The sequence below is a fragment of the Coffea eugenioides genome, chromosome 4, assembly GCF_003713205.1.
Source record: "Coffea eugenioides isolate CCC68of chromosome 4, Ceug_1.0, whole genome shotgun sequence".
Lineage (NCBI taxonomy): Eukaryota > Viridiplantae > Streptophyta > Magnoliopsida > Gentianales > Rubiaceae > Coffea > Coffea eugenioides.
In genome coordinates, this window is record NC_040038.1 from 2,851,818 (window position 1) to 2,879,088 (window position 27,271).

Consider the following 27,271-nt stretch of genomic DNA (forward strand, 5'->3'; position numbering starts at 1 on the left):
TCGGACCTCACTGGAAAGGAAAATAAAAGACAAAGAAGAGAGCTTAGAGGCAAACGAACGGCACAAGATCTGTACCGATGCAGCCGACAGCGAAGGTGGCAGCTCCTTGGGCGGTAAGAAGGCTATGGGCTTGGGAGAACCGAATACCAGAGCTCAACAAAATGTTGCAGCAGGCTCCAGAGCATGCGAGTAAGTGGCAGAGCAACATTGTAGGGAGAAGTAAATGCAGTTGGAGAGAGAAGGGAGCGGGAAGAAAGCAAATGCAGCAGACACACAGAAAGGACGGACGGGCACATGGGACACTGGCAGGCGAAGCCAGATGGGAAGCTGACGCGCAATGCGCGAACAACATGATGCTTCCAAACCACATGCCGGGCACGTGAGAGGACGACGAAAGTTTTGGCTGAATGTTGGTGGGACGTTATCTACTTATTATTATGTTGATACTAGGAGGTATAAAACGCGCGATGCGCGTAGGTAATTGAAGACAATATGCCCTGCCAAGTATGCTAAATATGCGTGGGTAATAGTGCTTAGTGTTTAATGTTGAAATTATAAGGTTGATTACACTAATTGTTTGAAGCTGAACATGGAGTGTGTAAAGTATAGATTATATAAGAGACTGGAATAATCTGCCAATATGTAGATTAAGGGAGCGATTGAATTTCGATGCATTCTTCTTTTATCCAGCATGGTATACAATTTTTTTTTTTGGATATCAATATGAATATGCATGGCAACATTTGAAGCCTATATGTATCTAAACTTAGAGTTAAAAGAGAAAATCAATTTATTTGATATTCAAATTGAGAATAGTAGAATAAGAGTTCATTTCAGAGGATCACTAACTAATGAAACCAAAATGAATAACATTTTGAGTGTGTAAATTTTTAAGTTTAACTCAATCTTATGCTAATTTGGGATTTGTGTAACAAATCTCAAGCTATTTAAGTTTGAATTAATAAAATTATTTTTGAGTTTGATTCAATAATGAATAAACTTAATTTTAAAAGCTTTAGCAAATTGAATTATTCCTCAAATTATGACGTTGGTAACATAAGAAACTCTTTAGACTGGATTCAAATGGATTAGATCCAAGAGTTTATAGTGTAATATGTTCAAAATTGAAATTTAAGATGGAAAATTAGAATTGAGTATACGTTATTAGGCGAATGCACAACGGAATTAGCGCTTTAAATTTGAATCAATACTCAAAATCTTAAGGGTTTGTATAACATTTATTGGCAAGATTTGAAATTAATGTGCTTAGATTTTTTACCCTTGTCAAAAACAAAAGTCATAGAGGGATAACAAAGTCAAAGTTGGACCTTGTTAAATTTTTTGGTTTGAATTCTATAACTAATCCAAGCTTGAAGATAAGCTCACTTACCTATTCAATATCAGTTAATATAAGGTTTAAAAATACTTTTTTTGTTTATAATTCTTTAGGAATAAAATACTTCAGTGTTTTTAATTATTGTTTTAGCTGTAAAATTTGGAAAAGAAGACTGATTTTTTGGTGCGGATAATCAGAAAAATTACTGTTTCCAAAGTGCTATAAACTTCAAGGTAATGCAAAGACTTTAAATCTATTGCACTACATAAACACGACAACGATTCTGATTATGTAACTGGCTAGTGAATTGGATATGAAAAGCAAAAACTATAAACAGAAACTTAGTAGCTTGCAGGCTGAAGCTTTATAAGCAGATGCTATACCTTTTTGGATTCATAACCTTTGTCTTCTGATGAACTTGAAAAAAGTAAATGAAAGCAATTAAAACTAATCTATTGCCGCAGAAATAGTTGTAGCAAAGACAGATATATTTTTTGAAGAAGATACTACTTGGGAAAATAGAGCATAACCTTACATTGCATATGAACAGAAGCATTAAAACATCGAAAAGTACTGATATATTAAAATGCCAGATCATTGATACATTACTGAAATGCGCGTCATTAATTATGGCCTAATTGACCTGAAGCTGAAAGTTAAAATGCCATGGATACATTTTTTCGATGCCTTTTCGATTGAATACAACAACAGCAAAGGAGTTGTGTGATTGGGGAAGAAAGAGCAATAACTCTCCTGGACGAAGAGAATGTTCAGTCACAAAGTTGTTCCAGTTCTGGTGAAAAGATCTTTGCTTCATGCCGATGGCATAACTTTTGTATCCACTGGTGAGAATAATTGTTGGTGTTCTGTTCTCATTAAGCTGGATATCAGCATACTGTGGAAGTTCCTGTTGACAACAGGTATGCATTCTTAGCTGGCATACTGGACAATGGAGCTGAGAATATATTGTATAGAAAACAATTATTTACCAAGCTGTATTTAGATTGAGGAGTGTAAAACTGGTAGAACGAAACAAATGATGACCAATCATGCTTGAAAAATTGATTTATGCATGATGTGATAGTAGTTAAATTGACCTGTGGAGCTGTATCATCTGTACATGTTGAAAGAAGGTGTAAGTGTAAGCGTTATCAGTAAAGTAAATAAACAAAGTATAGTTAAATAGGAAGGTTAACCTTCAACATTGAGATTAATGCTTGGTAACATAGGCAAAGGAAGCGTCCATGGCATGAGAATATGTGACTGTGAAGTACAAAAAGCCATAGTATCATAGGATAAATTGCCTTTGATTCGCAGGAAAAGCATATTAGCTTCATCAATCAGATTTTGAGCACAATAAGTTTCCCAGCCTTCCGCAAAACACCTGTCTTTGATTTTTATTTCCCAGCAGCGAAGACCATGATATAATTTAATGGTTATACCATCTTGAAATCCCATTGAATTAAATACAGTTGCTGAAATCTCCTATAAAGGACAAATACAAATAAGGTTGCTTATTATGCCAAGAAGAAGGAAAGAAAGAGATTATGTTGTCATTGACTAACTTGTTTGGTTTTACTTGAACAAAAAAGAACATAACACCATGGCTGTCCTGTTGGTACGTCCTGAGAACCAAGGGCAATTGTATCTAGCAAAAAAGTTAAAGCATAAGATGTAGGAAATATATAACAAAGAAACAATATACATAAGTATAAAAGAGGAAATGAAAGTATACCTGCATCTGTAAAAGCTTCAGGAGAAAGAGTGGTTATAGTATGCAACCACTGGGCAACTGAATCGAAAGAATAAAAAGATGGTTCACCTGTATGTTTTATTAGTTGTGGATAGCTTTCCATGAAATTGTTTTTGATGTAATAGATGGTTTGTTCTTCAGAAGTTTTAACCATCGTTGCTGCATGAATTTTTGTTTTATCAAACGTACAGAGGAAGAATCTAGTCTTATTTCCTTGAGGAACTGCCAACCATTTCTTGAAGGGATTTTTTGGTTTAGTCATTACTAATTGGAAAGGCAGAAAAGGAAGGAACTATGAAATAACAAAACTTTAGTATTAGAATAAGAGCTATGGGACTAATAGGAAAAACTGGTATTGCAAAGGAAACCTGTTCATATGTTTATATAGTGTAAAACTATGAAAAAGCTGTCTGTATTTAATCGCTGAACATTAAAATGGTAGTAAATATGGTAGGTGAATGGAAGTAATAACCAAAAAAGCTGCATAAGGATAATAAATTTCTACTGCCAAATTGATGCTAACTGTGTTCAATTCTACAGTTCACGACCTGTTGCTCTACTGGCAATTACCCAATGCTAGTTAGTATATAAAGTCAATGGCAGAGATTTGTATAAAACAGCTGGGAATTTCTAAAAATAGTGCATCACTAATTACGCAAAAAGTGACAAGCATCCAGATGATCTTCCTGTATAGGAAAGCATCAGAGAAGTACGTGATGAACTTAATGAGCCACTGCAATACTATGCAGAAAATGGAGTAAAAAAAATAGGTAGCTTTACTCTGACACACATTAACTTAGGAAAAATAAATTCTAACAGGCCTAAATAGGAGACTATTTTCTCAGGAAACTCAGCACAGCATACTTAATTATAAAATTACTGTTGCATCATAAACATAATGAGTTAAGGATTTCGAGAATAGAGTTAAAGCTGCAATACAATTTGCCAAACGCAACTGATAAGTATTCAATTGCTTAATCAGTTTAACGCCAATTTCGAGAATAGAGTTTAAGCTGCAATACAATCATTTGCTTCGCTTCTTCTTTGCAGCAGATTCTTCAGATCCACTAAATGTTTCGAGAAGAGAGCGGCGTGTTTTCGATGATGACTCTGTTTTTTCTGCAAAAGAAAGTTATGAACGAAGTAAAACGATCAGGTTAAAGCTTAAATAGCAGTGCCTTGATTTTCATCGATTTCATAAAGAAAGTTAAATAATTATGTTAAGGAACATGAAACTATTATCTTAGGAAAATCAGACTGCATAATAAACAGAAGGAAGTATATACCTGGAGATAAATGCGCAGAGGCTGTGCTTTCAGGGGCACTGTTCTGAACTTTTGAGGCGACAGGTGATTGGCATCTGAATGAGGTATTTTCAGCATTGTCTTCAAAATAGTATGCAACAGTGTAACGCTGGTATGATCCATCATTTTTTGTGTTCCCTGGTTTGAGCTGCACTATGAACATCTTACTCTTTAATTCTTCATGGAGTTTGTTTAATGGTAGCTCCTCATTCTGTAAATCAATGCTGGGTTTAGAAAACTTTATCATATAGGCATCAGTCACAGAATCTTTTGAGTAAGTAAAGAGAATGCGTATTCAAACCCTATTGAAGTAATCCATTGCTTGTAAGGCAGTAAATCCAAGCAAAGTCTCAGCTTGTTCACCGAAAATGGATGCAGTTATCGTGTCAGTGTGATCAGTAAGGTCAATATCAAAACGACATCTGCAATTGATGTAAATAACAAAAGAAATGAATATATGTGTAGAATATTAAGTAAGTCAAGAAAGGTTTATTAACCACAATAAGCATCTTTCCTTGGTTGAGCAGACTGCTTTTCATTGCAATGGTTGCAGGTGTAGGTGCATCCATAGTCAGCATCAGTTAGCCGTCGGCATTTCACACATGCCATATAGTAATATTTTTGTAAGATGTGCTCAAAAGAAAACATACACTTGACCCAGGAAACCTTTTAGGGAAAAAACAATGTCAATTGATGTATAACAAATATAAGAGTCTAATTGAAAACATATTTGAAAAAAATGTAAAAGGCAGTAGATACTTGCCTTTTCCGTTGGAAGAACATCTGTTATAGTACTTAGTTTGTGTTGGGGGCCATAAAACATTTTAGGAGACTGGTTAGTATATGGTTTCTCATTGCTGACAACAAGCAGTTCCTTTTCATTTCTGCATGCCCTGTATATACAAAATAGAAGGGAACAAGATAAATCAATGCTAAGTTAGAAGTCCTAACTGAGAACATAAAAATGCATTTATATAACAATAATCACCAATTTTTCAACGTTCTTGCATCTCTTATAGGTGGATCAACAATAACAACCGAATCATTCCTTGTTGAGAGTGATATTCCTGTTCCAAGAATAACACTGACATGATTTCAGCTGATAAAGAAACTGCAATTAACAAGCTTGCAGCAGAAATGATTTAGCTATTTAAATTACCGTTGTAAGTAACAACTTTAAGCCTACGACATAAAATGACTGGATGCTTGTTGCTTTGATCAGTAATTAGCTTGCCTTCATTCTCAACAAATGCATTCCACAGAGATAACACAGTAGGAATCATCCTAATATTCAAGCATCAGATTAACAAACATTTGTCAGAGAGACTGTTTAAATAATTCTTTTATTAACCTGAAAGATTATAAAACTTAGATGAATGACATACTCTTCATTCACAATGAGAAATCTCTGCACAAATGACTCCTTTAAGTCTTTTTTAATTGGTACAACAGGCATTGAATCAACAACTACTGCCATAATGTCTAGCAAATATAGGTAAGGATTAAGTTAACAGATGAATTAAAGTTCATATAATGACTGAATTACAATTAAATAAAACCATAAATGATGCTCACCAACAGCATGAGATTTCGAATCAGCATAAAGGGGCAAGTCTTTAAAGCTCGCAGCAGTAAACTGAGACGGTAAAAGATCAGTTGCTTGTTCATCTAATTCTTCAACAACAGTTCGTGTACTTATCAGCCATTGAATTGTAAGACCATTAGTCTGATACTTTTCCTCAATTTCTCTAACATCAGCATTTGATATAAGATACTTTTTGAAAACATGGAATTTTGGTCCCATCTTTTCGACAGCAGTATTGAACATTATTCCCTCAACTCTTGATCCCTGACATTACATTAACAGATCTATTTGAATTTATAGCTCTATTGAACTAAAAAGAAATCAGAAAAAATAGCTTGCTATACAGTATGTTCATACCTTTGAATCAGCAAGCACAACTTTTTGATATCTGGTGGGAGAATGCTTGGAGGTAGCCACATGAATCTTTTCCTCAACAGTTACATGGGCTGACCATCCCTTCATTCTTGGCTTGATATCATCAATGCATAGCAAATTAACCATTCTTTCGAAAAGCAAAATAAAAAGATCAGACTGATAAAAAGGATTCAGCAAAGAACAATAGAGAAATATAAAGTATTAAATACCTAAAAAAGCATTAATATACATATTACATAATTGAATAAGAACTACTGCTTAGATAATTCATGAAATATCAGACTGATAAAAAAGATTCGGCAAAGAACAACAGAGAAATATGAAGCATAAAATAGCTATTAAACCAGTAATATGGATACTACATATCTGAACAAAAAACTACTGCTTAGATAATTCAAGAACTTCATGAAAGACAATATTTCTAGTTCTGAACTCAGTAACCATGTCATGAAAAGTTGCTGGTATTATCAACACTTTCACTGCAGCTGAAGTTTTTGCTCGAGAAAGGGCAACATATAACTGCCCGTGAGAGAAAACGGGCTCGCGCAAATATATTCCGACATAATCCAGAGTCTGTCCCTGAGACTTGTTAATTGTCATTGCAAAACATAATTTGACAGGAAATTGAGTTCTTTTGAAAGGGATTCCATTTTTTTCGCTGTCAGAGGATTGAAGAGGAATCTTTGGCAAGAAAACTTGTTTCCCACGGTGCTGCCCTACTGCTATTTCAGCACAAATGGTATTCTGTCGCAGTTCCTTGCATATTAGTCTGGTACCATTACAAAGACCTTCTGTTGGGTTCAAGTTCCTCACAAGAATTAGCGGACAGTTTTTCTTCAAAATCAACTTATGAGGAGGCAATCCCTTCGGGTTGAGAGAATTAAGCAAGTCTTCATAGTCACCTTGATCCCTTTCGTTAAGAGTCCTGTCAGTACTTGTATAAACATGCGGTTCTCCAGGAAACCTATCAATGATAGTCTGATTGACATCATCAACAGCACTATTTGTTGCCGATAGAATACAACGGTTGATCATTTGATATGGATCCAAGGAATACACGTTTAGGTCACTGAATACAGTTTGTATTAACCTGATTATTAAAGTACATAGTTATCAGTTAGTAAGAGGGATCTTGAACTAAGAAATAGACCTTAGAAGCTTAAAAAGAATTTGTAAAGTAATTTGTTATATATATAGCAAATGTGATAAAAATGTGTATGTTAAATATGTTTACCTGGTAAGAGCAGTATCTTTGCCATCATAATGAATCACCATATCTTTACATAAAGATATCTTCCCATCTTCATCTTCTGGTTGACGGCCTTCTCCAATTTGGAGCAAGAATTCAGAAAATGGAGGATCCATAACAGCTCTCATATTCTCTGTTAAAGTAATTTTCTGTAAAGTGCTCCACAGAGGCGAATTAACAAAGCTTGCTTGTACTAAAACATCTCTTGTTGCATTCTGAATGACAGGCAAGGTTTGCCGAAAATCTCCTCCAAAAATTACTACTTTGCCGCCAAAAGGATCACTGCATTCCATAATATCTTTAAGAAGCATATCGAATGCTTCAATCGTTTCTCGTCTAACCATTGAGGCTTCATCCCACAGAATGAGTTTAGACTGGACAATCAATTTAGCAGTAGAACTTTGCTTGCTAATTTGGCATGGTCTAACTTCAGACATATCAAGTGGGATTTTAAAGCGCGAATGCGCTGTTCTTCCTCCAGGAAGAATGGAGGCTGCAACTCCAGACGACGCCACAGCAATGGCTATATAACCTTGGGAGCGCAATGTAGCTAGAAGTGAACGATAAAGAAATGTTTTGCCGGTTCCACCAGGCCCGTCAATGAAAAAACTTTTGGCCTCTGTTGAAAAAATCTGTTTCATAATTGTATCATAAGCAAATTTCTGTCCCATATTTAGCCTTGAAGGCAAGAGCAGATCCTCTTCTGAAAACTGAATGTTTCTTTCTGCCTCAATTTCCTTTGTAATCTGTTGATCCGCTGTAGCTCGAAGATGATGAAAGGCCAAGTGAAAATCATCTACACTCTTACCCATTTGTTCTAGGAATTTATTGATCTCCTCAAGAGCAAACATTCTGATGTAATCAGAATTATTACCAGTTAATGATCTATTCCTTTGAAAATCTCTTGACAGTTCACTTTCATACTTTTCCCACAGGCCTTTTGGATTTGATGGAGAACAGAAAGCTAGCATTATAGCAAATAAGCTTCTAAATGAAGAAGGCATCTGAAAAGTAGCAGCTTCATCAAGAGTATCTTCAATATATGTATCAGATTGAAGTAATCCCATCTCAAAAGCAGCTAATCTGTAGGAACTCATATGAACTCCATTAACAGTTAACAAATCATCAAAGGAAGTAGGTGCACGAACGTGAGTTAAAAGCAGTCTCAAATAATATCGTTCTCCCTCTGTAGGACTAACTGATACTAATCTTCCAATGACTCTTCGCTGCTTTCTTCGAGACCAGCGTTTTTTAGCTGGTTTCCAGACAAAAAACTCAGGAAACTGCTTGTACAAGAGCTTTAGATTCTGAACTTCTTTATTTGTTCGGTTCACATAAAAGTACTCAGTCAGCATTGTTTTTGAGAAGTCGACATCATTCACTAAATCAGCAAGATTAGTTTTCTTATGGAAAGAAATCATTTGCTCTCCAGGTAAATGAACCTGTAATGCATAAACACTTGGCGTCATCTCACTCAATTTAAAGCGGAAAATGCGCCAAAAAGCCTCTGCAGCAGCAACCCAACGACCAGACTGAAAATCTAAAATCTCATCAACATCTTCATGGTTGTTCTCTGAATGGATATGAAAGCTGACACGATCATGCCCTTTATAAACATATTTGTAGAGATATTTGACTAACTTGACAGTTGAGCAGATCTCAACATTCAAATGGCAATCAAATAAAGCAAGCAAGTACGGATTGTATGGCACCACCCATCTATTATCCAACAAATGATTCCTCACTTTAACAGACCGACCATTCATCCTTCTTCTATAGTGAGGATATCCATCCTCTGCATAAGTAGTGTAGTCATTGAAATCCTTTGGATAGTGATTCTTACACATACCATCTTTCATGCATACATCATCTTTTTTTAATGATCCACAAGGACCATGAATCATGTGTTTCATAACTAAAAGATACAAATGGCGCTGTGTAACTGGATCAGGTATTTCAGCAGAGACTATCATGTCATAAGCCTCAGGATTCAGTGGTTTATATTCTGGTTTTAAAATAACTAATATATGAGCATGAGGAAGACCTCTCTTCTGAAACTCAATCACATACACACAAGCAGCGACCTCACCAAAAAATTTTTTTTTTGTAATCTCAGCTTTTAGCAATTCCAACTTCGCTCTAAACACCCGTGTGACCAAATCTGGTCTGTCTTGAGCTTCTTCTCCATATTTTAAATTTTCTTGTATTTCTTTCCACATCGTATTACAAGTAATGGTAATAAATAGATCAGGTTTACCATATCTCTGCACCAAAGACATAGCATCTATATACCTTCGTCTCATGTCCCTTGGACCACCAATAAAAGAAGACGGAAGATAAACCCGACGACCAATCTTACTACCTTCAGACTGCCCAGTAGAGATGCTATCCACTACACCTTTAAGAATTTCAGTTCTTATTTCAGTTTGTTTTTTCCTGTGGTAGTCAAGCCTAGAAGTCTCAATCTTAACATAAATATCAACTGCAAATTGCTGCAATAATCGCCTCGTGTGCAAGATCATTGATCTATCGTCATCTCTAATCTGTAATTTATAGCAATAGTATTCTCTGGCAGAAATAGTTTCTCGTTTGTTTTTCCCTTCCTCAGCAACTATGGAGAGGAAAAAAAAAAGCTAAACAATTAGAAAATTAAAGATTAATTTATATATTGAAATAATGACAGCAAAACAGTTAAGCTAGATCCATAGATCTCAAGTGATAATTAGGGAAGCTACAGAAGTCAAAGACCTTGTATGTTAAAGATTTCACTGCATATAAACCTGTTTTTTTTGTGGCAGGATTGGTTGAATTAGGGGCAAATACAAGTAGTTGTGGAAGATTTACAGTATTAAAGCATTGCATTTATTTTGCTTTCATACATGGGGCGAACGAATTTGCCTTGCTATCAAAGAGAACAAGCATTATTCCTTAGTAAATGCTATAAAAGAACTTAAACACGTAAGATCAGAAACCATATACTAATCAGCCTTCTAAGATGTTTATGAGTTTCAAGGAAAAATAACTGCTATAACAGACATTTTGGCTGCAGTAAAGGTAAATACCTACTGTTTTTTACATGTTTACTGAATAGGCTTTCATCTAGACTCTAATATCTGTATAGACCAATTAATATCATTTTTTTCCCTAAAAGGTCTCGTAAACATCCAAACATAAAATTTCTGGAAATTCAAGACAGAATAAAACAGAGTGAATATAAAACCAGAAGCAATGATACCTTCATTTTCCATGTCAATAAGGCCCGCAGCACTTCTGATTTGAGAAACATCAGGAAGAGCATCATCATCAGATTCCTTCCTTTTTCTTTTATGAGGAATGGTGTTTCTTGGAATGCCGTAGTGCCAGCCAGATTCACCTCGAGGGAACAACAGTGGATATTGCAGTGAATCATAGCAAGCAAAATAATGCTGAATCCTATGACTTGAATTTGAATGAGTATACACTTGTATATGGGCACTCTTGTCAAGGCTTTCATTATCTGTCTCAGTCCAAATAGCAGCAACTTCTGAAGAGGTTGGTATGTTATACAGACGCTGATCCAACCCGGGATTGGAATTAAGAAATATATTATGATCGTCTAGATTAGGAAGGTCTTTTAAACTCTTAAAGAACCTAGTGTAAGGATTCTTGTCAAGAATACCCATCAAAAGTTTAAGAGTACTCTCACGCAACCTAGGAGAAACACCAAGTCTTTTTGAGATCTCCTCCTCTTGATCATAGAAATACAACTGAATACCAATAGGTGGGCGATCATTTGGTATTAAACTGTTCAAGAGATGATAGACCTGCCCCTGTACCCGGAAAGTGTAAACTCCCTGGCTATTTTTGGTCAAATTCTTATCATATTTTGCACCAAACGATGTAAATGCAAGATTGTTGTTATAAGTACGAACATTCTTCCGAAAGTTAATGCATTCCTCATCTGTACCAGAATAGAGCCGAAAAAGTTCATAAGGCATAACAGGGATAACAACAGAAACCTCGCCTCCAGAACAGCAAAAACTCGGTGGTTCTAAATGGAATCGCTTAGCACCACAGTGTTCACAGTTGAGTGCATCGGGCAGTATCAATGATTCAGTCGGAATTTTGTTCAGACGATGGTAGCTCCCCTTTTTAGCTTTTTTTCTTTTTCCTAAGTAAATAGATAACTATTAATCCCTCTAAACAAAAAAAAACGTAAAAACAAAACAGGTAATGCAAGCCAGTAGCATTTTAAGCTAGAACAAATTTGTAACATTAATTAAAACCAACCTGTATTTTGAAGCTGAGTATTAACAAGAATTTGTTGTTTACTGCCATCCTTGGAGTTACAAGATGATTCAACATTGATTATACATGCTCCTTCCTCTATAAGGGAATGATTGTGAACTGATACAAGAAGTATAAAAAACATTTTCTATAAGTTTTATTAAAAAAAAGATGGGGAAAAATGGACAGGCAATTATTTCTCTAAAAGCATTATTTTTTTCTAGATGAGTATACCTTCAGGTACATGATGATGATCAATTGAAAGATCAGGTGAAGACAAGGTGCTTGACGATGCCTCGAGGCGTTGTGACATACCATCAAACAGATCAGCTAATTCACTATTACTGATAGCTGATCGTTCCATGCAGCCAGATGAATCAGCAATTAAACTATTGGGAGCTGATGCTGATGGAGATAACCCAGAAGCAGAACCACAAACTTTCTGATTATTCTTAGAATTCCGTACTTTGGAACCAGAACGTGAAGGAACATCAGATGCAACTTTCTTTTGTTTTTTGTCACCAGACAACCCTGTCTTATTTTTCTTTTCTTCTGCTATAGAAAAACATCTAGAGGTTTCAGTAGATTGGATAGAAGTTGCTTTCTTTCGAGCATATGCCTCTCGTCTACGCCTCAACAATTCATCCTTTTTTTCTTTCGGCATATCAGAATAACGCCTACGTTTAATAGCATTAACAAGAACTTGTTTCTTATTGCCATCCTTGGAGGAACAAGATGATCCAACATTGATTATACATGTTCCTTCCTCTATAAGGGATTGATTGTGAACTGATACAAGAATGAGGGAAAAAAATTGTCTATAAGTTTCAGCAAAAAAAAAAGTGTAAAAGAATAGACAGGCAATTATTTCTCTAAAAGCATTATTTTTTCCAGAGGAGTATACCTGTAGGTACAGGATGATGATCAGCCGAAAGAACAGGTGAAGGCAAGGTGCTTGACGATGCCTCAAAGCGTTGTGTCGTACTATCAAACAAATCAGCTAATTCGCTAGTACTGATAACTGATTGTTCCACACAACCAGATGAATCAGCAATTAAACTATTAGCAGTTAATGCTGATGGAGATAATCCAGAAGCAGAACCACAAGGCTTCTGATTATTCTTAGAAGTTCGTACTTCGCAACCAGAATGTGAAGGAACATTACATGCAACTTTCTTTGTTTTTTTTGCACCAGACAACACTGACTTATTTCTCTTTTCTTCTGCTATAGAAGAACATCTAGAGGTCTCAGTAGACTGGACAGTAGTAGCTTTTTTTCGAGCGTATGCCTCTCGTCTACGCCTCAACAATTCATCCTTTTTTTCTTCCGGCATATTAGAATAACGTCTACGTTTAATAGCATTACGGTCCATCAAAGCAATTCAGTCTAGCACTACATAAGTTGTTTAAGAAATTAGGGAACAATTAGCCTGAAGAAAACAGCTAGAAAGCATATATATTTCATTAATGCATCAATAACATTGCTCCTACATAACCAGTTCTCATCCTAGCACATGTGTCTCATTTATGCCTCAATAATTCATTAATTTTTCCTTTCGACATAGCAGAATAATGCTCATACTTCAGGGCATTATAATCCCAGGCAGAAAAATAACTCTAGCTTTTCACACACTAAATTAAAAGAGCATATAATAGCTAAACTAAGATAAACAACCAGGAATAACGTATATTATACAAATGCATGAATAATGTAACAGTTCGTGGTTAAATGATAGTAAGGAAAAAAATTACTGAAGAATAATACCTGCCAGTCTTCCAAAGAGTGTTAAAGATCAATGAAAGACTTAAAATCAATCCTTAGCAGGACCCCTAAAATCACTCTGATTGAGGAGAAAATAAGCTAGAACAAAAGTCCCATGCCCACCTTAACAAAAGTAAGAAACCACATGAGATTCCAAATTCCAGATAATTATCAAGGAATAATTTTATTGATAATTAATTCTGTCTTTAAAAAAAATATCCACAAACAACAGTTTTGCTATTTGTTTTCCGAAAATATATTGACTCCTAAGCAACAACAGTCAGGACATTGTTTTGAATATTATAAGTGGAAAAAGGTATAAAAAAATAGAAAAAGAATAGTAAGCAAATGGCAGATTAACTACAAGCAACTGAATAGCTTCTATAACACTCATAATGCAGCAACTAAAAAAAAAAAAAGAAAGCCATGACTACTATATTAAGATGATTAACTTAGCCACATAAGTTAATCAGAAGGTAAAACTCATCTAGTCCAATGCTTCTATGACAGAGCTCTTTATTTTCAATATAAGAGATCTTACAATTATCTAACAAAGGTGCCAAACAGACAAGAACAAAGCGTAAACTATATATTTATTTCAATAGCATGCGGTAAACTATATAGGCAGCAACAACAAAATATTATGATCGAAAAAACAAAAACTTCAAACAGAAACATACCAGTATTCTGCAGAGAATGAGGTTGTCCCAAGAGGAAAAAAAAAAGGAGAGGCTTAAAGCTGTGGAGTTCTAGTGTATATATATACACATAAGGCAGCTATAAAGAGCCACTGTGGCCTCGTAATATTTCTCAGAATGTACCAATTGAATCTGAAAAAAAAAATCAGAAACAAACAAAAAGATTCAGTAGCCACTCAGTACAAAAATCAAGTCTGTATCTGTACCTATTGAAAAAGGTACAAAGGGATCATTGCTAGGCCACGACAATACGAAAAGGTATAGTGGAACTTAACAATCTGCAGCAAGGAGCATACCATTTAAGGGTAATTACAAGTGATAGAGTACCTGATTAGGATAGACAATAGTACAGGCCAGGTAACAAATTCACTTTTTTAGCCAGGACCACTTGTAGAATCAGCTCCACTTTGTCTATAAAAGGACATGCCCATTACTTGCGCAAGAATGGTACCAGGTGAGCTATTTCTTTTGAATCAGATACGAATAAATTTTGTTTGTATATGATCATAAACAATTAAAAAAAATCTTATATATTCTCTCATTCAGCGCCTCCTTTCAATCGTTTCTTAAAGGAAAAATTGATAGTTTTATATTGCCTATTTAGACTTCTTTCATATGCCTCCAAAGGCAGCAAGTTTCTGTGAAATAATACAATAAAGTTTTAATGCACCTCTCCCCTAAGCAACCATTCCTGTGGTTCACCTCTCAACTTTCCTGAAAAATTAGTACTTCCAAAATCATTTTCTTTCTAGAAGTTAATGCTATGTATTGCTTATCTAGTTTCATTGCTTTTATAATGCTATGTATGATTCACAACTCAGAAGACAAAGACCATGGAAGACACCCCTTGGCAGTAATGAGTCTGCAAAATTGGACATAATTTCTAAGCCTACGAAGGCAAATGTATTCAGTTTAACAGAAAGGAAATAAAGCTTCAAACATCATAGTAATGACAACCGAATCTGAATTTTTTACTCTCTTCTTCAGAATAAATGCACCAGAAAATGATAGGTCAGGGAGCATGGTTTTAAACCATTATAAAATAAGAAGAAAACAAAAATAACACTAAAGAATATTACATTTGGTATACCCTTTCTAATGGACATGTCTATTACTTCAGCGGCAGTGGCACAAAGTTAACTAAATCAGTCTTTGTTAACAACCACGACAGGAGCAGTTAACACTGGATTAATATCCAAATATATACAGATCCAAAAGGAAACATAATCCATGAACCAACAACATTAAAAGTCCGCCATAATTCAACCTAAAATAAAGCCTAATGTCTTGTACATTGTAGTTCAAACAAGCAAATACAAAGAGTGGCAAATTAAATAAACATCTAAAAGACATCAGCAAATATTGCTTCCAATTTCATCTGCGCCATAGACAGCGACAATTGTATACGGAGCACCCTTAACAGCCCTGATTACATCGTTGGAATGCTTAACATAGCACAACAAGACTTTTCCCTCGAGTTCACTTGCAACACGATCAGTGAGGTGCACATTCTGTCAGCCAATTGAAAACAACAACTCATTGGCATAACACATAATTGGTCACACAATATAATATTCCACTATCGTATATAAGCCAAGGAAAAAGAAGTACCTCTTGCTCCGCTTGGAATAAGCGGTGAACACTAATACCAATCAACTTTTCAGCCTCATCCCCCATGGCTACTGCATTCAAAGATCCAGTCTCATCCGTGATCACAAGAGTCACGCAAGCCCTAACATTATAAATTTCTAAACAATTCAGCAGAAAGAAAAGAGCAAAAACAATAATTCTCTATATCAGACATCTATGGAAACAACACATAAAAAAATTTACAGTAACCAACATAAAAACATTATACCTTGGGTAAGTATAAATCTCTCGCCCACAATAACAGCACATGATCCCCCAATTCAAGGCAAAATCGTTAGGAAGATAACAATGTGGGCAGGCCAAGTACCATAGGTTACCCATCCTATACTCAAGAGACACTTTACCCTTTATCCAAGCAGTCCCTATATCCTATAGACAGCAACATATATAAAAATTTAAAATAGGTATCAATTGATTTAGCTAACAAAACAGATAAGATTAGAGGGATAAAAAGCCACAGTCCCAGAAAAGTCAATAGCACACTTACAAATTTAGTTGCCTGAGAAATCGATGAGATTGGACTTATATAATTAGAAGCAACCGGAGACAACAATACACATGGGTTAGCATAACTCCGTTCATGAAGCATCCGAATCAATTGCGAACTTTTAGCCTGGAACCTAAACAAAGTATACTAATCAGTCAAAGACAATACATAATAAAGCCTAGAAGCAGAGCAGGACACAACAAAAAAGGAAACAACTGCAAAACGTAAAAACAACAAACCACATCCGAAGATTTCCTGCTTGCTGCACATTTGGCGAAACCAATATAACAGATGAGGATTGAGTGGACAATGACAAATCTGAAAAGATATCGAGAAAGTACAGGCAAAAAGATCAACTACTGCTGTATTCAAACAACAAAACTTGCATGTATCAAAAAGCGAAAGGTAAGCAAAAACTAAAGAAACTTACAGCTATCTGCAATCACTCTAACCCTGATGCAGATTACAACCGGATTCTCTGCAATATTAGCCAGAATAGCAGTCCCCTCTAGGGCCTCAAACTCATTCCAGAGTGTCAATATAATAGGCTTCATGCTTCAATCACAGGGCCAAACAAACAAAAGTTATCAAATCAAATACAACCAGTACAAATAACAGACAAAGCAAAAATAAAATCGACACCTACTCATAATTAACAATTACATAGTTAGAGTGTCAATATAATAGGCTTCATGCTTCAATCACAGGGCCAAACAAACAAAAGTTATCAAATCAAATACAACCAGTACAAATAACAGACAAAGCAAAAATAAAATCGACACCTACTCATAATTAACAATTACATAGTCCCGTGCAACAGATGGCCCCCCTTCAAAATAAACCTCCTTGGCAGGAAAGGCACAGAGAACAATTCCCATGACATCTGCCAAGTTCCAAAAAAGATAAGTGAAAACCACAACATGCAAATATAGACGTATCCATTACATAGAAAAAAGATTAATCAATAATGCATTACTTATAAACTTTTCTGTCTCAGCAACAGTGTGACAAGAAGAAATAGAGGCCAACGGAAAATAGCATGGAAGTTTTGGAGCCTCTATTTCAAATACTTCATCAAGCACAGTTTTGTCAGTCAAAACCCAATAATAAGGATAAGATGCAATAGGCACACAATCAGGGATCTTATAAACATGAGCCTTGGATATCCTGTACTTTCTAAAGGGCACAAGTAACTGGCTAACACAGTCAATGTTACCATCAATTGCAAGTGCAGTAACCTTCACACCCTAAAAAAAAACAAATGCACAGTCAGTGAAAGCATCAAGGAAAGTAAAACAGCAGATTACCAGAAATTTATACCTGGAAATCACAAAAAACAAAATAGCGAAACTTTTTCGGTAAATCGCTTCCACAGGTTGTCTTTACATGCGATGCCTCAATAAGCTGAACTTGACACGTCCAATGAACCATGCAAGAATCAACCTCCGGCACACGTAATATCCCCTCAATATGTTCTGACCACATATCTAACAAATAGGAATAAAGATAAAAACCAATTAGAAAGAGAGTATACCAAAAAGATGATAGCAACATAGAATAAAAGCCACCGCAAATAAACACTGTATAAAAGCAAAAAAACACTAAACTTCAGAACAGCACCAAATAAGACACAACCACAAAGCTAAAATTCCAAAAAATAGAAAACAATCACAGGTATGCCAGAAGCAAATAAAACAAACAAAGCAAACCATAAAAAAAATTTAAAAACAAATGGAAAAAGGAAAAACAATTTACAAATCACAAAAGCACAATAACAAAGCAAAACAGATAACAATATGTACCAAAATAAAAAAGGAAAACAAATTGTCAATCAGAAGCAAAACCACTAAAAAAAAAGGTAAAAGAAGCCTTACACTAAGAAAACAAACCACTAAGAAACCAGACTTACAACCCCACATAAGAAAATACAAAGCAAAAACCTGGACAAAAGAAAAACAGAAAGCTACAAAAAACAGAGAATAAAAAATAAATTCAAAGAAAGTATACATTGACAAAAAAATAAGAAAACAAACAGATACAAAAAACAAAGACCACTTTCGAAAAGAAAAAATCTTATAAAAGGAAACATCCAACTACAAAAAAAAAAAAGCACCCACGGACGCCAACAAAACATATAGTTGGCCTTAAAAATCCACATAAGCAAAAAAAAGGTAAAAAATACATTTTCAAAAAAAATATACAAAGAAATAAGACAACAAACAGATACAAAAAACAAAGACTACTCTCGAAGGAAGAAAAATCTCATAAAAGGCAACATCCAATAACAAAAAAAAAAAAAGGACCACGGACACCAACAAAAGCTAAACCATTTTCAGAAAAAAGGTAAAAAATACATTTTCAGAAAAACCATCGAACAAGAAAGACAAAATCTGTACAAAAACTCATTCGATAAACCATAAAGACGAAGGAAAATCAAACCAGCAATAAATTCCAACAAGAAATCATTATTTACTTGTTACAATCACAACAAGAATTAAAAAAAAAACAGTAAGAAACGCCTCCTCTTCTTTCTTGTTTATGGAACCCTAGAAGGTAAAAAACAAAAACCATAAAAGAGAACAACATAGGCAATACCTTAAAAAAGCCGAACAAAAGCAACTGGTGGAAGATACTTCTATGCTACCAACCCGCAAGAATTCCAGCCGCAGCAAAGGCTAAACCACAACCATTCCAACTTAAAATCGATGAAGAAACAACCGAGAAAAATAGCACAAAAAAATCCATAAAAAAAAAGAAAACAATGGAGGCAATACCTTTAGAAGGACGAACAAAAAGAGAAAGCGCTCCATCCACAGCAAAACGAAAAGGGGAAAAAAAAAGAGGGAACGACGGAAACCATTTTGGGTTAATGACAGAAACTATCAATGTTGAAGAGGAAAGAATGGCTCTAGCCGAAAGAAAAAGTCCATCAATTGTCCAGCTCCATCGAGTACACATGACTCAGCAGAAACAGTACAATCGCAGCGGAGCAGAGCTGCAGTGGAGTGGAGAGCAAAGCTGGAGTGCAGCGGAGACAAAAAAAAAAAAAACCAAGAGCAGTAAATTTGTACAGCTGTCCGTTGAGTAGAATGACTCAGCAGAACCAGGTCTTAAAATGTGGCACGTGAGTACCACGAGGGCCGACGAAACAAAATGAGCCTAGGGTCGACGAAAAGAGCCTCAGACCAAAACCCCCCACTCGCTCTTATTCTATATATGTTGAAAAAAGAAATCTTTGATGCCTGATGCAAAGCAAATTGGGTATCAGTTATCAAGAATGAAGTCGCTGAGCTACCCGGCAATTCCCGTGCCGTGATGGGAACATGTACATTACATTTGAGGGAGGTAACAGGGGTTTTACAGGCTCCCACGGTATAGAGGTTAAATTCAAGTTTTCCCCTTGAGGTTAACTCCGTATAAGTTTTTGTGCCTTTAACCTTTTTTATTTACATGGATCCACCCTTACTTCTGTTTAATTCTTTAAGTTAGTAAGATATTTTTCAGCTATCAAATAGTTCTTTTTTCTTTTAAAAAAAAAGTTAGAGGAAGCCAATTGAGGATATTAAACTATGTGTATGAGAGAAAGCCGACAATTAGATTTACGGCGTAAAATTTTGAATCAACCCCCAAAAGAAATCATTCAAAATGACAAATACAAGATTCATCTTTTCATTGAATTGGTTGAACGCTTGAGTGAGAATGCAAAGAATTAATTGAGCTATTCTTGAAGTTTGCTAAGTCAAAATTTGATCGTAAACTCAAATAGTTTGATGAATTTGAACTTGATCCTATATATGTGATGTGATGTTTTAGAGCACCTTGAAGTTTAATCAAGTCTTAAATGGATAATTTTTCAAAATTTTTTTATGTATTAATATAAAATACCTATTGTATCCTTTGTTTAAAAAATATAAAATATTAACTTATATTATTTACTTAATCTCCACTGAGCTTCACCGAGTTAGACTTTATTGATCTCGAATAAACTAAATTATAGATGAGAATGAGTTGAAACTTAAACTTTAAAAATTTGAGTTTAATTTGATTCGTTTACATTTGCTTGATTTTACGTGATACCAATGTAAGCATATCGCATACAAGCAACTTTCATTAAGAAATACTTCAAGTTAGCAAGATTGGAAATACTTCAAGTAGAAATAAACAGCAAGATTGGAAATACTTCAAGTATCAAAGGAAAAAATGGGCGCGAGCAAAAAGCATAAACGAAAAATATGAAAAATTAGAAAAGCGGCCTCCAAAGTGAAAGTTAGGCACATTAAACAATTCAGACCGCACAAAAAGGTACAGGCTACAGTGCCTCCAAATCTACTCGTCCCTAATTCAAACGGAAATCGAATAAAATGTCCCAAGCTCCGAGGATAATATTGTAAATCCAACAATCTCCTTCCTTACCCGTCATCAGACCGTTCAAACGTCGCCGTCGTTCTCCGCCCTGCTCGAACCCACCCGAGCAAAACTAGAGAGAGAAATTACCCAACACTCCCCAACTTCTAGAGAGAGAAAGACTGTGATATCTGTACCGCCTCGGCATCTTTGCTTCAATTTCTATCTCTATCCGTTTGATTTATGAAATTCCATTTTTCTCAGCAAATTTCTTACCAGAGCCCAAACATTTAAAAACCCTAAATCCCGAGGTTTAATAGTACAAGTCGATATTTTGCACTACAAGAAGTAAGAGGTAAGCAAAATTCAGCTGACAAATAATGGTGGGCGCGTCACTGGCCGGGTTGCAGGATCATCTGAAATTGGCCAGAGAATACGCTCAGGAAGGCCTTTACGATACTTCAATCATCTTCTTCGATGGCGCCATTGCTCAGATCAACAAGTACTTCTGCTAACTTTTGCTTGTAGTATCAAAATGCTCGCCTGTTTTATGTTGTTTATGTAAATGCATAGCTGAGAAACAGTTTGGACATTGGAAAGCTTTTCTTGAACTTTGAAGTAGGAAAGTTGAAGTTTTTGTATAGCTTTGAGAGAGAGTGAATTGGGTGTTGGTGCATGGTGTGGATGTAGGATCTTTGAGTTTTGATCCGGTCAGTAATGGATTAGGAAAAATGGCAAAAGAGCTAGGGTTTTTTTAACTTGGAAAAGTTGTCTCTGAAGGATTTAAGTTTGGGGTGTGAAATGTGATGCGATTTTGTGCACCTTTCGTGCTAATCTAGCATGTGACGATCTCGAGATTTCTGAAAATATATGAAATAGAGGAATGAAGATGTTAGGAAATGATATAGGAAAAGGGGAAAAGAAAAATTTCCCCCCCTTTCTTTCCCTAACTTTTCTTAAAAATGTAAAGTTGGAAAGAGTCATAATGCAGTTAGGATTTGCTCAAGCTTCAATACTGTAGGGAAAGGAAAATTGAAGACAAAAAACAGTTTTAGCTTTTCTAGGTAGTCATGTTGAATGTAATGCTATTGTTTATAAATGTCTTGCTTTTCTTACGTCTTATGTCATATTTAGGCACTTAAATACAGTTGATGATCCAATGACGCGTTCCAAGTGGATGAATGTAAAGAAAGCTATTTCTGAAGAAACAGAAGTTGTGAAGCAGTTGGATGCAGAAAAGAGGTCTTTCAAGGAGGTTCCTGTTGGTAGGCGGCCCAATTCACCACCAATTTCAACTAAATCATCCTTTGTCTTTCAGCCCTTGGATGAGTATCCAACTTCGTCTGGTGCTCCAATGGATGATCCTGATGTATGGAGGCCACCCAGTCGAGACACAAGTAGAAGGCCAGCAAGAGCTGGTCAAGTAGGAGCAAGGAAGTCTCCACAAGATGGAACTTGGGCTCGTGGTTCTACAAGAGCAGGAACAACTGGCCGTGGAGGTAAGGCTGGTGGTTCTAGTAAGTCTAACGCTGGAGTTAGAGCCTCAACTGCAGGGAAGAAAGGCACAGGCACAGGCACAGGCACAGGCACTGGCACTGGGAAGGCCGGAAAGGCTGAATCTGTGGTAGGTTTTGTGGATAAACATTATATTTTGTTCCTTATGTATGTTATCTTTTGGTTTTGCATTTTGAGAAATTTTTCTTGCCAAAGAGAAAATGAGAATATACAGGTTTAGCCAGTCAAAATCGAGAAAACTTGAAGTGATTCTCACCTTTGGCAAGAAAAATTTTCTCAAAGTGCAAAACTAATATATGAATCTGCATGACCCACGTGGAAGCTTTACATTGGAACCCAAATATATTCTCACCTTTGGATTCTAGTGTGCCTTGATCGTGTGTTAATCAGTGTTTATTTTTAATTGGAAAAGTTTCCATGGGTTGCTCATGATTATGTTTCAACTATTAGAATGGTGATACTGAAGATGGAAAGCCAAAGAAGATACAGTACGAGGGACCTGATGGAGACTTGGCTGCTATGCTTGAAAGAGATGTATTGGAAACGAGTCCTGGAGTGAGATGGGATGATGTTGCTGGGCTGAGTGAAGCAAAAAGGCTTCTAGAGGAAGCAGTTGTTCTCCCGCTGTGGATGCCTGAATATTTCCAGGTATGATGGGCACAAAACCAATTGCTATTGATTTAGATGTTTGCATTGTATGATAGAATTAAGCTAGATGTACCTTATTTTGTGAACACATAGAACTTTTAAGATTTGGTTCAATGCCTTTGCCGTATTACTTGTCAGTTCCTTGTCTGATGGTGCTTTATTACTAATAGATCGTTTCCTTGTTGTCCGGAGAGAGTATAGTCTAGAATAACTTTGTCTGGATTCTTTTGGAATTTTACCTTGTCCCTGAATTTGAGATGCAGCTGCTTCTTTACTTAATTCCATTGTTAAATGAACACTAAGGCTTAATAGAGGTGCATCATCTCATAATCACAAAAGCGTAAAGTTGAATCTTGAGATGTATTTGCTGACAGGGAATTAGGAGACCGTGGAAGGGTGTCCTTATGTTTGGCCCCCCTGGTACTGGGAAGACACTTTTGGCTAAAGCAGTTGCTACTGAGTGTGGGACGACATTTTTCAATGTTTCTTCTGCTACTTTGGCTTCAAAATGGCGTGGGGAAAGTGAGCGGATGGTTCGTTGCTTGTTTGATCTTGCACGTGCTTATGCTCCTAGTACAATTTTCATTGATGAGATTGATTCGCTTTGCAATGCTCGGGGGTAAGGGTTCTGTAATTCCTGAAGAGAGGTTCTGCCTATTTTCCTATTAACAAATTTTCAGTGTCTTATTGTACTTTTAAGTCTCCTCCCAGTATCTGTTAGTTGTAAATGAAATTGTGTGTTTTGGAAGTCTTCTGATATAGGTAAGTTGGGCATTTCTGGTTGCCTAGCTGCATATGACTATTGTTATCCTCTCTTAGACACAAAGAAGTTGCTTTTTCACATCTAGTGTCATTTATCTTTATGTATGTGGGTGAACCTCCCCATTTTGTACTTTAAACTGTCTATGTATCTGTTTGGTTTAGATGGAACTGGAAAAAACTGATATTTCTTTTGACTGACATGAAATCTATGCTAAATTTTTGTCCTATTATGTTTTTTTTTTTGGATGGGTAACTATACATGTAACTATAACTATACATGTCTATGTTTTTGTTCAGGGCTTCAGGGGAGCATGAGTCATCTAGGAGAGTCAAGTCTGAACTTCTAGTTCAGGTAGATGGTGTGAGCAATTCTTCCACTAATGAAGATGGTACTCGCAAAATTGTCATGGTTTTAGCAGCTACTAACTTTCCCTGGGACATAGATGAGGCATTGAGGTTTTGTTCTTGAATCATCCTTCAACTCATTTCATATTTGTTTATAGTAGTCATTTGGGGACGAGGTGAATACCTTTTCGTTAATATCATACAGGAGGCGTCTCGAAAAGCGTATATATATTCCTCTTCCAAATTTTGAGAGCCGTAAGGAGCTTATAAGGATCAATTTGAAATCTATCGAGGTGAGCAGAGCGATTGCAGATACTTTGTGGTTGAGTTGTAAATTTAATGCTTTCATCGTCTACTAATTTGGATGTAGAATTGGAGGTTAAATCCTCGTTAAGTCACTTAAAGTTTCAGCTATTGCATGTACAATTTTGAGGTTCAACTTTTTTATTTTTCAAAATTCCAATTAATTAAAATTTTTTTTTCTGAGTACCCTGAAAAGATCTTTTATCTGAGTGAAAAGAATTTGGCTTCTGAACTTGATAGCTGGATCACTTATTTCTTTCTTTTGGTAATGACACATAGAATTATGTTTGTAGAGCATAATAAGAAGATGTTACTTGTTTGTGCAATGCAGAACATACAAGAAGATCATATTATAACATCACTTCATGTTTGATGTGTTACTTCTTTCCTGCATTCACATCAATATTCTATTGTCTCCAATGAGGGAGTTGGTGGAATTCTAAGGAAAATCTAGATGTTCTACTTCCAGATTAAATGGATATTCTTGTGAACTGATTCTCTTTGTCTATGCATATGGATCAGGTAGCTGCAGATGTGGATATTGATGAAGTAGCCCGAAGAACGGAGGGATACAGTGGAGATGATTTAACAAATGTTTGTAGGGATGCATCTTTAAATGGCATGAGGCGTAAGATAGCGGGGAAGACACGTGATGAGATCAAGAACATGTCAAAGGATGAGATTTCTAAAGATCCTGTTGCCATGTGCGACTTTTTAGAAGCATTGACCAAAGTTCAACCAAGTGTTTCTGCTGCAGACATAGAACGGCACGAGAAGTGGTTCTCAGAATTTGGATCAGCCTAGAAGAATTGAGTTATTGTGAGTCACTAATTTTCTTTTGCTTAAGATTTTGTTGCTTTGGTGTATCTATCTGCCGTGCTTTAGCATTTTGTAACGTAACTGCCTGCTTTCTCAAGTTACTGGGCAATCACTGCTCCCAATTCATCTATTCTTTAGCTGCCCTTGTTGATTGTCATCTTTGGTGGTTGTGTTGTTTTTCTTTATTTTTTTCTCGCCAAATATGTAAGCACCAAAACTAGTTAATTTGATTCCAGTAATTGTAAATTTTAAAGTTATAATTGAGTTCTGGAAAATGGGTCTCCAGATTATCTGATTTGTCATTACTACATGGACAATCTATATTCTTTCCTTTTGCAAGCCAGAGAGATGTTGAATTTAGGTTACTGCTGGGGCCAATGAAGGTTTGGTGAACGGTCCTTTTTAAAGCTACCGTTTCTCTAGATGAAGAGAGCATGGAGGAGGGAGGGAGTGTTTTCTTCTTCTTCAACGTTTGTGTGTGTGTATATATATATGTATATATATATATTTTTTTGGTTTTGGGGGCGGGGGATGGGTTGGGGAAAGGGGTTGTGGTTTGGAGGGGCAGCTCTTTGGCAGTTTTGCTGCGTAGGTAGGAGCCTATCAATGTTTCTGCATCATGGTCCAAGAAGTAATTTCAGCGGGAGAAAGTGCGACTTGGTGTCATATTTCACATTATGGGATTGAAGAACTTCAAGTTTGGTAGTGTGAATGTTGGGCGTCCTTACTGTTCTTTGAGTGCGTGATTGTGGGCTTGCCACCAAACGTTGCCTTTTAAAATCCTCACCTCAGGTAGTTCGAATTATCAATTGGTTGTCTGTTCCTTTTGTATGGCACTGCAGAAATGTCCAACTTTCTTGGAGTACGGGCGTATTGATTGCCTCACATGACGCATTTGAAGACGGCTAACAACTTACAAGCTCGGTGATGTTTACGTTATTAAGCATGTTCGCCACTTTGTAGAAATCGTCACAGATGCTAATGATTTCGTCTGCGTTCTGTGCATCGCTTGGCCCGCCCGCTCTCATAATCAACTTCTAACATTTTGCCGAAAGAAGATATGGGGTGCAATCTCATGCGCTCCTAATTGGCTCTGATTTTTATCGAGTTCACTTTTTATGTCTTTTGTGACATGTAGCATAATGCGCCTGGTTAACCTCCTTAAAGATTGAGAATTTTGTCATGATCTCTTTGGATACACTTTTGACAGCTTCTCCTCAGGATCTGGGTTTGAGCAATTGATACATAGGAAAATTGCATGAACTCTGTGTAAACGCTATAGCAATTTTCAGTGAAAGTTGCGTTCCCCATTTAATTCCTCCATTTAAATTGAGAGCAACCCTATCATCGTCAGGAATTATCTCATGCAAACCCATTTAATTAGATAGGTGCACGTATAAATGTACATGTCCATGCTCGAGCCTTAAGTATTCTTGGATGAAAATTTTCCCCCTTTCAAACTGGTGAAATGTTGAGATCCGAAATGCCAATCTGCTATACTGTCAATTTTAGATTCGTTGTCATATTGAGGTAAAAGATATACTGAACAAAAGAAAGAAACGAATGTCACTCTTGACAAATTTCCCCTTGTTTTAAGGTAATTCTGATCAGAAAAGCGTACTTTCTAATATACAAAACAATGGACGTGGAATAATATATATATGGGTGAGTTGGAACAGTTTTCTTGGTGGTAACTGGGTGAGCTTACCAAAGCTTCTACTCAAGCCTCCATGTCTTCTTCTGTGCTTGTAATCCTCAACTTACACTGCCGGCAGCATTTCATCTATTTTGACATCCCCCGCGAAAAGTAAAAGGTCGGTCCTTAATTTCATCCGCCTAAGATTCCAAATCATGGGAAGCCACAACCTGCATTGCACTCTAATTCTTTCCCATATTCTGCTTTTCTTGTTTATCCACAATATTGCAGCCGGTGGTGGTACTAGTACTGCTACAAACGAGTTGTCGAGGGTGACATTAAGAGGTAATTACTAACAGTCAATTTAAGGTCACTGTTAATAATTTGTGCACATAATTATCCCTTTAATGCTTTCGTGATCCATTGAATAATGC

At 36.1% G+C, this 27,271-nt stretch overlaps 4 protein-coding genes across 5 annotated transcripts; 1 reads left to right on the top strand and 3 right to left on the bottom strand.

Moving 5' to 3' along the window:
- Nucleotides 1–4,113: 4,113 nt before the first annotated feature.
- LOC113767886 (replication protein A 70 kDa DNA-binding subunit B-like) lies at nt 4,114–6,479 on the bottom strand. Its single transcript, XM_027312090.1, has 10 exons — nt 6,336–6,479; nt 5,969–6,242; nt 5,779–5,875; nt 5,553–5,677; nt 5,382–5,460; nt 5,157–5,286; nt 4,923–5,059; nt 4,695–4,815; nt 4,376–4,604; nt 4,114–4,208 (listed from the first exon to the last, which is right to left on the bottom strand). Exons 1-10 carry the CDS (start codon nt 6,477–6,479, stop codon nt 4,114–4,116), a joined length of 1,431 nt encoding a protein of 476 aa, XP_027167891.1.
- Nucleotides 6,480–6,731: 252 nt separating this feature from the next.
- On the bottom strand, nt 6,732–9,023 carry LOC113767888 (ATP-dependent DNA helicase pif1-like). The gene is made up of 2 exons (XM_027312091.1): nt 7,588–9,023; nt 6,732–7,443 (listed from the first exon to the last, which is right to left on the bottom strand). Exons 1-2 carry the CDS (start codon nt 9,021–9,023, stop codon nt 6,732–6,734), a joined length of 2,148 nt encoding a protein of 715 aa, XP_027167892.1.
- A 6,645-nt stretch (nt 9,024–15,668) lies between these two features.
- LOC113767600 lies at nt 15,669–16,249 on the bottom strand. Its single transcript, XM_027311751.1, has 3 exons — nt 16,187–16,249; nt 15,940–16,060; nt 15,669–15,839 (listed from the first exon to the last, which is right to left on the bottom strand). The coding sequence occupies exons 1-3, from the start codon at nt 16,225–16,227 to the stop codon at nt 15,681–15,683; spliced, it is 321 nt and encodes a 106-aa protein (XP_027167552.1). The 5' UTR covers nt 16,228–16,249; the 3' UTR covers nt 15,669–15,680.
- A 4,549-nt stretch (nt 16,250–20,798) lies between these two features.
- On the top strand, nt 20,799–25,491 carry LOC113768819 (katanin p60 ATPase-containing subunit A1). Of its 2 annotated transcripts, none has more exons than XM_027313317.1 (7): nt 20,799–21,311; nt 21,944–22,433; nt 22,775–22,972; nt 23,347–23,591; nt 24,032–24,190; nt 24,285–24,372; nt 24,899–25,491. In XM_027313317.1, exons 1-7 carry the CDS (start codon nt 21,190–21,192, stop codon nt 25,184–25,186), a joined length of 1,590 nt encoding a protein of 529 aa, XP_027169118.1. In that variant the 5' UTR covers nt 20,799–21,189; the 3' UTR covers nt 25,187–25,491. The 2 variants fall into 2 exon arrangements, with proteins under 2 accessions (XP_027169118.1, XP_027169119.1); XM_027313318.1 differs by having other exon boundaries at nt 20,800–21,311; nt 24,905–25,491.
- Nucleotides 25,492–27,271: the final 1,780 nt, after the last annotated feature.

Excerpts from the sequence above, each read along its gene's own strand:
- LOC113767600 (XM_027311751.1), bottom strand. The coding sequence starts at position 16,227 with ATGTGCTGTTATTGTGGGCGAGAGATTTATACTTACCCAAG. Across the intron at positions 16,061-16,186 it reads GAGATTTATACTTACCCAAG|GGCTTGCGTGACTCTTGTGA; the intron begins GTATAATGTTTT and ends TTATAATGTTAG. Across the intron at positions 15,840-15,939 it reads TATTCCAAGCGGAGCAAGAG|AATGTGCACCTCACTGATCG; the intron begins GTACTTCTTTTT and ends ATTGGCTGACAG.
- LOC113767886 (XM_027312090.1), bottom strand. The coding sequence starts at position 6,479 with ATGGTTAATTTGCTATGCATTGATGATATCAAGCCAAGAATGAAGGGA. Across the intron at positions 5,060-5,156 it reads ATGTTCTTCCAACGGAAAAG|GTTTCCTGGGTCAAGTGTAT; the intron begins GCAAGTATCTAC and ends TTTCCCTAAAAG. Across the intron at positions 4,605-4,694 it reads CAATGGATTACTTCAATAGG|AATGAGGAGCTACCATTAAA; the intron begins GTTTGAATACGC and ends ATTGATTTACAG.
- LOC113768819 (XM_027313317.1), top strand. The coding sequence starts at position 21,190 with ATGGTGGGCGCGTCACTGGCCGGGTTGCAGGATCATCTGAAATTGGCC. Across the intron at positions 22,434-22,774 it reads CCGGAAAGGCTGAATCTGTG|AATGGTGATACTGAAGATGG; the intron begins GTAGGTTTTGTG and ends TTCAACTATTAG. Across the intron at positions 22,973-23,346 it reads GGATGCCTGAATATTTCCAG|GGAATTAGGAGACCGTGGAA; the intron begins GTATGATGGGCA and ends ATTTGCTGACAG.
- LOC113767888 (XM_027312091.1), bottom strand. The coding sequence starts at position 9,023 with ATGATTTCTTTCCATAAGAAAACTAATCTTGCTGATTTAGTGAATGAT. Across the intron at positions 7,444-7,587 it reads AAAGATACTGCTCTTACCAG|GTTAATACAAACTGTATTCA; the intron begins GTAAACATATTT and ends TTTAATAATCAG.